The sequence below is a fragment of the Perca fluviatilis genome, chromosome 1 (assembly GCF_010015445.1).
Source record: "Perca fluviatilis chromosome 1, GENO_Pfluv_1.0, whole genome shotgun sequence".
NCBI classification, from domain to species: Eukaryota; Metazoa; Chordata; class Actinopteri; order Perciformes; family Percidae; genus Perca; species Perca fluviatilis.
Genome location: NC_053112.1, coordinates 2094621 through 2106763, shown reverse-complemented (window position 1 = coordinate 2106763; position 12143 = coordinate 2094621). Strand labels below are relative to the sequence as shown.

The window sequence follows — 12143 nt, the reverse complement described above, 5'->3', positions numbered from 1 at the left end:
TTCAGGTTTTACAATTCAAAATAGCATCAGAACCAAATAGATGTTTTTCTTCATGAAAACCTATTTATTTGCGGTCGAAGCTCACAGAAACCTTCGAGACGAGCCCCAATTAAACCGGTAAGGTAACGTAACCCCATTTGTTCAGGTCCTATCCCCTGACCAATCAGCTATCCTAACCTTAACCAGCCTAACCAATCGAGCTGCTATTGAAGGGCGGGTCTTGGTGTAGCCTCCGGTACTTAAACAAAGAGCACTGGCACCTTCGGATCAGACGTACACAGACACCTGAAGAGAAGAGAAGAGAAGAGAAGAGAAGAGAAGAGAAGAGAAGAGAAGAGAAGAGAAGAGAAGAGAAGAGAAGAGAAGAGAAGAGAAGAGGCTTCATCTCTGCCAGTTTTTCCTCGACACATGAAGGTTTAAAGAGTCTGTAGGTCGACCTGAAGAGTTCAGCAGGTGAGAATCCTAGCAGAGGAATCTGGAAATGTCTGATAATCAGGATCGCTTTGATCACATTGTGCGGTGTCTCTGTTTAACTGTAGAAAGGTTTCTTCATGCTGACTGGCTGATTTAAAATATCTATTTGAAGTATTCTGTAGATTTTCTCTGAGTTAAATGACCGTGATCTGAAAAACGTTTGCATGTATTACTGCCAGAGGCTCTCGTGTACATCAACTGTTCCATCACTGTTTAGATTTTAATCTGAGCTCATATCAAGAGGCTGGGTCTGTCCCAGGTTTCTGCCTAAAAGGAAGTTCCTCTCCACTGTTGCACCAAATGTTTGCCCTTCGGGGAATTACTAGAATTGTTTTTTTTGTAAGTTATAGTGCGGTCTAGACCTACTCAATCTGTAAAGTGTCTTGGGATAACTCTTATGATTTGATACTATAAATAAAATGTAATTGACTCATCACAGAAAATGTAGAGAACTTCAAAACAGGTCAGACAGCTACGGTAAAACTTTCATTAAAACAAAGCATTTAATCAGAGGAATAAAGGTTGCAGCTGTAGCAGGCATCTCACGATCACTAACGTTAGCCACGTTCATATTTAAACGCAACAAATGATATACACATTTACATGACATAGTATTTAAGTCCTAGCCTACAGAAGAACTCAGCAGGAGCACAGCACCCACCCCCCCATGCAGCTTAGATGTGTCTAAAAGCTAACATCACTGTAAAGTTTGTTCAAAGAGGAGAAATGAAAGAAGAGAATAGGTCTGTTGCTTTTTACTTGTTAAACGTGCAGTAGGTAAGACTTATAAAACTAACTTTCTGTCATATTTGGTGAAATACTATGTTCCAGTAGAACTACATGAAGTCATTTAAAAAAATCTGTAGGCTCCACCTACAGCCTGTAGTGCAATTTGCAAAAATCCACAGCTCCCTGTTCAGCTGCACCAATCAGGGCCAGGGAGGGGTGTCTAACTGCGTGTCAATCACTGCTCATGCAAACTCATTCATTCTCCTTTGTGGGGGAAGGGGCTTAGGAGACCAATTTGGGCTTTAGCGGAAAGGGGGGAGGGACTGAGAAGTTGTTGATGTTCCAATTCTTTGGCTATGTCCTGGTTCTTCACATTCTTACCTACAGCACCTTTTAACATTGGTTTCTTGACAAGTTATTTGAGTGTAGTTCTAATACAGTAACAAAAGATGCAGATGCAAAGATTTAGCAAGCACAAGTTTTGCGTATCCTGGGGACTAAGGACCTCCCCCCCATCTTTCAACCCGACCGACAGGGTTGTGACCAAAACAACTGTCTTACAACTCTGACACACTCTTGGCTTCACTAAACCCCACTGTGTCTTTTCTGTCAAAGGTTCAAATGATCTGATCCCTGAGTCAAGAAATATACATAACTCATTTTGATATTTAAAAAAATAAAATTATAATTAGGATTGTAATAGATTTTTAAACTGGACTCAGGGTTTGATCATACCAATAATTTGTTCCTCCAGTGAACTATGGAACAGTTTGTTGAAGACTCCAGCCTGGAGGACTGGAAGGTGATTGGCTCTGGGGGTTTTGGACAAATCTACAAAGCCAGGCATCATCAGTGGTGTTCTGACGTGGCCATTAAACTGCTTCTTCAGGAAGAGGGGTAAGTGCTTACAAAGTTTCCGTTTTATAACTACATAAAGTTGTGTGAATTACTCATAATGCAAACACACACAGGAACGAGAAGTCTTTGCTGCATGAGATCAAGATGATGAGTCAAGCCACCAGCCCGCATGTTATGGCCATCCGAGGGGTCTTCAAGGGTCGAACGCCCTCTGGCAGGTCAATACAGCTTGGTGTGGTCATGGAGCTCATGGAGAGAGGATCATTGGCCTCCCTACAGGTAACCAGGGGTGGAACAACTGCTCATATATTGGAGTAATACCACTGTAAAAATACTCTGCTACGGGTTAAAGTAATAAAAAATTTAAAAAAGCATAAGAAGTGGAGTATCGACTAATGGAAGTTGGAAGTCATTTCAAAACTATTTCAAACGTAAATAATACATTTGGTGTCTGAATTATATGGTTTTCATGTTAAATAGTCATTATTAAAGAAAAAGAACATTAATATAACAGCATTTTCCAAACCTTTTGAATGGTAGTGTAGGCTATATGTGTAGCTCACTATCTCCACTATTCGTGGATCTGTAACTCTGGAAACAATCTTACAGGAAGCATTGAGGGGAACTCTACCCTGGCCGCTGGTCTTCAGACTGGCTCACCAAGTGGCTCTGGGTATAAACTTCCTCCACAGTCTGCCCCGTCCCGTGCTCCACCAGGACCTGAAGCCCCAAAACGTGCTGCTGGACAACGCTCTCAATGCTAAGGTGAGTCCCAGGCTTTGAGGGGAGGCCAGGCCTCATGGTTACTGTATACTGTTATAATAGTTTGCACACTCTATGAAGACTAAAGGGAGCCTGTAAAACACATTGTAAGCCCACAAGATGGTATTAAGGACTACATCGTGGTAGATGGGTCGAATAAATACAGGACTTTCACTCAGGAGACTTGAGTCATGTCCCATTCTTGTATACATAAGACTGTTCTTGTGCCCCATGTCAGTTAACCATACACTAAATCAGTCCACACCTGGGGCATCAAAAAATGATGGCAACTAGTCTGCCTTGTCGGCAATCGGCACACCCAGGCCTCCAACCCAGATGACCATCCCTGCGGGTCGTGGGTCCACAGGGTGGTGGCGGTGTAAGCAACAAGCAATTTCTTCGAGCTTTGGCCAACCGAGCTCCGTGGTCAAAGGTGAGGGAGGACTTCCCTGACCATTGCTATCACCACGATGTTTGAGGGTTGCCCTTGAGCCACCTAAGACCCTGAGATCCCAGCTCCCCGCCGCAGCTTCAGAAATGGAAGCTTTACACATTACCCACTAGGTTTCATTGCCCCAAACTCCCACAGGGATGCCATAACCAATCCTACAGAGGTGTGAGTTAAGATCTCTCTGAGAGGGGCCTCCAGATGTTTCCAGTTTACCCGCACTACCCATTTTTCAATGTCTTTGACTAAATCTAATAGTCTCATGACAGCCAATGGAAAAATCAACCACCAAGTTTGATAATGAGGCCTGCTATGACTTATTTATGAAAGGTTATGTTGTCTAGGTTAATGTCAAGTTGTCATAACACAAACTTCTCAAACAATGCTAACTTGGCATTAAAAGTCATAATTTACCAAATAACTTAATTACAACAGTCCTAAACTCTGAAGTCTGGTTTCATGTCAGTCTTCTGCAAACTCCTTCAAATAAAGTGTTACCAAATAAAGAACCTCTTCTAACTCCTTCCTCTCTTTGCTAATTCTCTCTACAGCTTACAGATTTTGGCCTTTCCCGGATTTCCAGCAGCATCACACAGGTTTCCAAGGACGATGAATCACTAGGAGGGACGATTAACTACATGCCACCAGAGGCTTTTGAAAGCACATCGTACAAACCTACCCGAGCCTTTGATATCTACAGGTACAAAAGCATCGAACTACACTTGAATAAAAGTATCCTATAATAAATAACTGGAGACGGGATCACTCCATGTCTAGCACAGGTTCAGTCCCGACAGGAAGTCGGGCTAGCATTGGAATACTCTAACAGGGGAGGGAATTGTTTTCAGAGAACAGGAGTAAAGTGAGCTAACTTCATGCACAGATTTCCTTATGGTCATTGAATGTCCTCATTCTCACATGAGCATTAATTTACAGATGACAACAAACCCTAGCCATCAATCAACCAGGGCGTGATTGTGATGATATGGATAATCCTGACATGTAATTCTGTCTTTCAGTTATGGGATACTCCTTTGGTCCAGTGTCACAGGGAAACAACCATATGAAAGTAAGTGACTGTTCTGTGAGTGAATATCAGTGCTCAAAAAATCTTCTACTTTTTTTAATCTTAGTTTTTCTCACTTGAGTCTTGGGACACATGGAGCAAGAATGGCAGGACTTTATAAGTGTTAGTTTTCTTGGCTCTGAGCTGTAGAGTAATGGCTTGTAAAAGAGTCACATGGACTAAAACAGGGCTATTCAACCATGTTGAGGGGATGTGGACTTTCACTCTTATTTTAGTTATTCCATATTGTATTTACTACTACAACTCAAAGCTAGGCCTGTAACAATTGTAACATAATTGTATGATCGTGTTTTTTTTTTTTCACGTAATCCCTGTCTCTTTGTTTAACCGCTATGAATTGCTATCATTAGCTAAGGTCTATTGATAATTGTCAATTTTACTTTCATTTAAGGAAAAATTCTATATTTTCTGATAAAGAGGCGTGGTTTACTTTATAGACTCTGTACTCATGTTATTACACACATAACACTGATTTATCCAAAAGATATATCATGGGATTCATTTATTTGTTTTGAAAAGTGATACGTACATAAATATTTAAAAATTTGACTGTAGGAAAATTATATTGTTAATCACAATTATTACTGAGACAACTATACAATTTAAATTTGGAATTGTTACTCATTAGGCAGGATTTACCCTAAACCTTTACATAAGTATCAGTCCAAACCATCTATTCAGGTATTACCAAGGTCTCATTTAACCTCAAGGCCACTCTGACAGCCTTTTTAATTCTTCCTCCAATGTAGATGCAAACCCCTACATAGTGATGTTGCGCATCCCACAGGGAGACCGCCCACTGCTGGCTGATATCAAGGGTGATGCTGCTGGGTTGACAGAGTTGACAGAACTGATGAAGAGATGCTGGGATCATAAACCTGAACAAAGGCCCAGAGCCCTTGGTGAGGAAACATTTACCTCCTGAAACTGAAAAATTGCTTGTGATGCCGGGCTCTAACATTACATTCTTTACTCTGTTGTGTACAACAGAGTGTACAACTGAGACAGAACAACTGTTCAAGATGCACAAACATGAACTCAATGATGCTGTCCATGAAGTGCTGAAGAAACTGGTGAGGAACAAATCTCTTCATAAACACTAAAGTCACGCTGAAACACTATAACATTTTGACACAATGCAGCAAATCATTGTTTTTATTGTGTGTAACTGGCTTCTTCTTTCCAGGAAGTGATGCCAGCAGGATATGATGAAGACAACTCTTCAGGTCTGTATTTATATACCACTGTTGCCTGGGTCCAGACCTTTGAATCCGTCCACTCCAACAAGTTAACTGATTATTCGTCTGGCATTGTGACATAAAGCGAAAGACCAACCACGCAGGTCACGAAGATGTTTGTAATTTGGTCATAAAAAGTCTCTGGCAGTTCCCTGAATTTGTCTGGATTCATTGTCAACTCTTCCCATCAGTTTCTGAATCTCATCTCCATAGTTAGACATATAATCGTTGATGTCTTTGTTGCGTCTTCTTCATCGTCGTTGTTTATGCCTGGTAGTGGCAGCCACAAGATAGAAACGTCATCAGCACGCCGCCTCGCTCGTAGTGTTGCTTTTTTTTTTTTGGTAGCGGTTTCCAGATAAATCGATCTGGATATATCAATTCAATCCTCAATGATGATTATTATTAAAGAGTATGTATTAAAGGGGCTTATCTATTGTCTCATACTGGACACAGCCCTCTGAATTGAATCAAAATTGTATCGTGGCAGAATCTGTGATAGCAGTAAATATTGTACAGTTGTCCAAAGAATCGATATATTGTGATAAAACATGTGATTCACAACCAAATTTTTTTCCCCTTTCAACGTTTCAATATAAATGTTCATATTTTAATGTCTGTTCTTCAAAAATATCATAGAATTTTTCAAATATTTGCTGACAGCATGAGTGCATTTTGATTTTCCCCTCTTTTGACTTCTTCTAGTGATTGGGATCAAACCATCTCCACACCTGACACTGGATCCTCTCAGGTAAGAACTGACAACAAGATCTCTAAAGCTAGGTTCATGGTTGCAGTGTTGTTGGTGTGAGCCAGAAAATGACATCACCACGTTTGTAGTTTCCAGTGATAAATGTAATGTTTGGCGGTATGTCAGCATTTAACGTGAATGTGTTTATTACTGTTGCCAGGCAGCCTGCTTTCCTTCTATACTACTTCTTGCTTATTCACATATTATGTTGCTTGTATGCCAGAGTGCATTTTGTAGAATACTGCAACGAACAATGCAATGTGAAGAAACTTCTCAATTCAATTTTATTTATAGTATCAAATCATAACAGTTGTCTCGAGACACTTTACAGAGAGTAGGTCTAGACCACACTCTATAAAATCCAAAACCCCAACAATTACAGTAATTCCCTCAAGAGCACGCATTAGCAGTGGCTATTGCCATTCATGCTCATAGCATCTTCATAATCTACGGAGGCCCACGTCACAGCGTCTCGCACTAGTATAACTGAGGCTTTAGGAGTCGGAACAAGTTAGTTTCATTGATTGATTCATGGAGTACTGTCGTTATATAGTGACCGTTGGAACATATTTGACAAATGGTAACTTTTTTTATTATAAAGTTGCCAGTTACCATCATTTTAAACATGCAGAGAAAATATTTCATGTTCTGTTTTATCATGTGGGAGGACATTAATAATAACCAGAGCAGATCAGTGGTGTCTGTGCCTCTTATTTCTACATCTTCCTGTTCCTGTATTAATTATTTTTTGCAATTAATATTTAGTTTTTTAAATCACAAACATAATTTGTAACCTAAACATAATCACCATCCACCTAGTAAAAATCAAGAGAGGACTACAATTTCAATATTCAAGACCATACAACAAAATAACAAAATGGACAACCTATAAATCAAATACACATAGCCTCTTATTATTTTAACATTTCAATAAGTAACATTTACAATGCAGGACTTTTACTGTAATGGAGTATTTTTACAGTGTGGTATTAGTACTTTTACTGAAGTAAAGGATCTGAATACATCCTTCACCACAGGGAACTCCATGTCTGACAGCAGTTAGGACTCATGTTGGATAGAAAATAATTCTGACTGTTTCTTCCTCCAGGCTGTACTATGATGGAGAGCAGGGGTTAAGACATCATCTGATTAAGTGTAAGTGTGTGTGTGTGTGTGTGTGTGTGTGTGTCCACCAGGTCCAGATTTGTTGTGGAACAGAAATATGATCCGCCAACTTCCTGTCCTGCACTATCTGAATTGTCCAGCAAAATAGATGCGGTGTTTCAGCTCCGGAGGGCTGCAGACCGCCGGAGCTGGGACGCAGCTGTTCCCACCCAGTGGAAATACATATATCACTTTAATGAAACCTATTGACTCCGCCGCTGTTCTACAGCTGTTCCACAACTGGTGGGAATTAGTAGTAAGGCAGAGGGGACTCGGGGAGAGCGGGGAGCCCAAGGACGAGGGATACAATGAAGGGGCACTGGGAGCAGAGGAGCAGAAGAGGGAGTGGAGCAGGGAGCTGTGAGGAGGGTTTGGTTAGGCCATCTGACTGGAAGCAGATGGCAGGTAATAGGCTCTTAAATCTGAATCGGACAACCAGTGTTTGTCACTTCCTGTTCAGCCTAAAGGCTGCTGGAATCAGCTGGAAACTGTCAGACTTGAGAGTGGCTTTTTGTCACCGCCCCGGCTGGTGCATCCTGCTTTCGTCTTTTACAGGCGAGATGCAGTTCATCTCAAATGAGCCTAATGGCTTCAGAGAATAGACAAACTCAAAGAGTTAGGAAGATGAACGGACAACAGGATATGTGCAGGATATCTGGAAATCTGTATCACCAGGGTGGCAGAAACAACGATCAAGCAAAGATGGTGAGTGATCCGGGGTTTAAAAACAGGTCTTGACTGAAGTTGAGGGCTGGCTGGTGTGTGCAGCAGGAGAGGTGATGACAAGACGATGAAGAGGTGTGTGTGTGTGTAGTCAGCTGGTTGGTGCAAGCAGGGGGAAGGGGAAACAAGGGGACAACAGAGGGAGGGCCAACAGAATGACAGGAGACAGTAGAAAATAGACTAGAAAACAAAACAAACTCACAGCCAGCCGACCCCAACCATCACAATAACTATTAACTAAAGTTCAACTAATGTTATTAACTGCAGCTGTTATGTCTGGTTCTCTCAATCAGATTCCTGTGAACTCACACTGGACATGAACACAGTGAACAGATACCTCAAACTGTCTGACCACAGGACGGTGACACGGTTGGAGGAGGAGCAGCAACCATATCCTGATCATCCAGAGATGTTTGATGACTGTCGTCAGCTGCTGTGTAGAGATGGTCTGACTGGTCACTGTTACTGGGAGGTTGAGAGAAGAGGAGGGGTTTCTGTAGCAGTGAGTTACAGAGGAATCAGGAGGAGAGGAGATGGTGAAGACTGTTGGTTTGGATATAATGATCAGTCCTGGAGTCTGAACTGCTCTGATGGTGCTTACTCTGTCATGCACAATCACAGCAGAACAGTCCTCCCTCTCTCCTCCTCATCGGACTCTAGACGAGTAGCAGTGTATGTGGACTGGCCTGCTGGCTCTCTGTCCTTCTACAGTGTCTCCTCTGACTCACTGATCCACCTCTACACCTACAACACCACATTCACTCAACCTCTTTACCCTGGTTTTGGGTTCTGGTTCTCTGGTTCCTCAATGTCTCTGTGTTCTCTGTAGGAGGAAACCACTTCCTGTCCTGTGGTTTAAATCTTGGTGGAGGATGAGGTTTCACTTTGGTTCACATTTGTCTCACTGATTGTGTCTTTAATGTCAGAAATGTTCTTTCATAATGTTGAAATGATCTTGTCAGGGATGAAAACTAGTTGTGTATAAATGGACTATAATTTTCACTTTAATCATGCTTCACTGGAGCAGCTTCAGCTGTTAGGATTTATTTCCATGGAGGTATAAAGATACAACTAAAACAGATGTTTACATGAGTTTGTGTTTTAACAAATGTAAATCTATTTCAATTTAAAAATCAAAGAATAAAGAAGTTTCCTTGACAATTAAGGGGTATTTTCTTTTCCATTTGAACAGGTTTATTGCTTCTTGTGACTAGAATCAAATTAATCTTATTGCTATATACAGTTTAGAGTAGAATAGTCTTTATTGAAATTTAATGCAGTCCTCTCAGTGCAGAATGGTGCAAAGCAGGAAAATAAATATCTACATGTGTATACATAAAAAAAATCTAATGTCACAATCACAAAGGCACACAATCAAAACTTAAAAGTGTATGTAAATGAGGTGGTTTGGCCCAAAGGCTGGTGTGAGGGTCTGAAACGAAAGGGGTGCAGAGGCACCTTATGGATAGCAGGGGGAGGTGACTGCTGGAAAGCACACGGAGTTGAGGAGCATCTCGCTGCAGCTTTGCTACCAGGCTGGCTTGGCCTCTTGTTTCACATTAGAGGATAGAAACTGATGTAGGCTAAACAAATGACATTTCATGCAACAGTGAAGACTCTTACTACGCCCATGTAAAAGAACAAAAGTATCAGCATCAAAATAAAGTTAGTTTTCACCAGTGTTGTAATGTAACGGAGTAAAAATACTTCGTTACTGTACTTAAGTAGAAATTTCACATATTTGTACTTTACTTCGCCATTTAAATTTATGTCAACTTTCACTTTTACTCCACTACATTTCCTAGATAAAATGTATACTTTTACTCCGTTATATTTCCACTAAGCATCTTTGTTACTCATTACTAAAAAATAAAATTAGAAGAAATGTGTGCGACTGCAATAAGGGAGGTTTGGCGAATCACTGCTCCTAGATTGCATTACGCACGCTCCGCACGCCGCGCGCTCTATTTCAGTGCTTGTTTGTTGCTAAAGGAGGACGCACAACTGAAACCGCCATGGAAGCATGAGCACCTACTGGAGGACCTCCCGTTATCGTAGACCACCAGGCTCGACATAAGCAATGGCCCGATGGCCCGGGGCGACTTTACAAACGAGCTAAAATGAAAGATGTCCGTTTGTAGTCTGTTTGTCTTAATTTGCAACCAATCTTGAACTTTGGACAAACTCTTGTAAACATAGCTGATTTCTAAACGAGCCATCCTCTCGCTGGAGCGGTAAACCTATGGATGTATTTTAAGACCAAAACAAATACACGTGGCTACTTAATATGCACGTGAATGACGAGTTCTTCATTGTTGATGTTGCCAGTTGTATTATTTAGCAACAGAATCGTCTTATTTCAAATTAGGCATACAGGACTAATCTGAGATCATTTTCTAGTTAAGTAGCCTATCTAGTTATCATTATGGATTTTCCATGTTTTCAAGGGTTTGCTTACTAATGTAAAAAATATAGCATTAATTTAGTAAGAAAGTGAAAATATCAAGATGACAAGATGATGCGTATTAGGTATAATTTTATTTTCTTTATTTGAATGTAGTTGATGACCCCTGGTCTAGCTTTGCTGCTAATGGCACAACATCCAGTGGCAGTGGCTAGCTTTTTTCCTGCTTTTTTGTCCTTTTCCAATATCACCTATGATATTTCTTTCAGGGCCAGTAAAAATGTAGAAGGGGCCAGCAAAACTCTGATCTACTGGCCCCTGGGGCCAGTGGAGATTTTTTTTTATGTTGAGCCCTGCAACCACCCCAACAATAGTGGTGAACTCGGTGAACAGGGTAGTGGTGAAGATAACGTCATACACCCGTGTTGCAAGAAATGGCGATGTTAGTGGCTTAAACATATGCTGTTTGTTCTTTGAACTTAAGAGAATTGTGCTTGAAACGTCCCTGAATATGCTTTATACTTTACTATAAGAAAGCCACAATAAAAGTTCTAACCGCTTGCTTTTAAAAAAAACAACTTTTACTTTTACTTTTGATACTTAAGTACATTAAATATCAGAAAATTACTTTTGATACTGAAGTACAGTATATATCAGATACTTTAAGACTTTTACATAAGTAATATTCTAAAAGGTAACTTTCACTTCTACCGAAGTCTTTTTCTAGTACGATACTTGTACTTTTACTCAAGTATTGCTTTCTAGTACTTTATACAACACTGGTTTTCACTCTGCAGAATAATATCTGAGATTGTGTTCTAATTGATGCATTAATGAGTTGATGACTTTTATGTTGTGGCTGGCAAAGCTGGAACTTTATACTGACTTTATATACTGTTGGGTAGTTGCAGTTATAACTAAGGAAGTTTTTTGGCCTCTTTATTAAAATAAAGTTGCAATGCAATCCCTTATTCCTGCATCCTGGAATCTGCATCTCTGATTGTTTTGTAACTCCATTAAAGCTATAGTGTGTAGTTTCTGTCACCCCCATGAGGAATTCTAAGTAATGACAACAACTGTCGGCGCTTCCAAATAAGTCTTCTGTGATCACGCACCACCCCACCCCTCCTCCACGCATCTGATAGTAACTAAGGAGGACACGGAGGATGAAAAAAAACTCTTCAGAAGAGGTCAGTATCTTCACTCTGGCTTCTGTGTGTGAAATTTGCCAGACGCCACAATCTTCTGAACAGTCATACTGTGAAATACAGAAACTAAGTATACACTATATAACCCAGTACAACACAAAAAATCCCATACGTTTTGTGTACCTTCCGGTATTCACACTTCTGTTTATTTGTTAATCACCTTAAACATTCAAAATTATTTTTCATTCAAATCTAAATCTATAATCAATTGTTCCAATGGATTACAAGCTGGCATCTCAAGTAAACAAAGTTTAGCAAGTAACAGTCATTAACAACAACTTACAATTTCACTCTATC

At 40.4% G+C, this 12143-nt stretch overlaps 1 protein-coding gene across 1 annotated transcript; it reads left to right on the top strand.

The window, feature by feature from the left end:
• The first annotated feature begins 262 nt into the window (after window positions 1–262).
• On the top strand, window positions 263–9395 carry LOC120566021 (ankyrin repeat and protein kinase domain-containing protein 1-like). The gene is made up of 12 exons (XM_039812225.1): window positions 263–453; window positions 1958–2100; window positions 2175–2340; window positions 2671–2826; window positions 3823–3971; window positions 4291–4340; window positions 5108–5260; window positions 5349–5431; window positions 5545–5584; window positions 6302–6347; window positions 7456–7502; window positions 8528–9395. Exons 2-12 carry the CDS (start codon window positions 1964–1966, stop codon window positions 9061–9063), a joined length of 1563 nt encoding a protein of 520 aa, XP_039668159.1. The 5' UTR covers window positions 263–453; window positions 1958–1963; the 3' UTR covers window positions 9064–9395.
• The last annotated feature ends 2748 nt before the right edge of the window (window positions 9396–12143 follow it).

What these genes read in the sequence shown, in the direction of transcription:
- LOC120566021 (XM_039812225.1), top strand. Translation starts at nt 1,964, where the DNA reads ATGGAACAGTTTGTTGAAGACTCCAGCCTGGAGGACTGGAAGGTGATT. An exon ending in ATGAAGTGCTGAAGAAACTG is followed by an intron (nt 5,432 to 5,544) that starts GTGAGGAACAAA and finishes TCTTCTTTCCAG; the next exon opens with GAAGTGATGCCAGCAGGATA. An exon ending in TGATGAAGACAACTCTTCAG is followed by an intron (nt 5,585 to 6,301) that starts GTCTGTATTTAT and finishes GACTTCTTCTAG; the next exon opens with TGATTGGGATCAAACCATCT.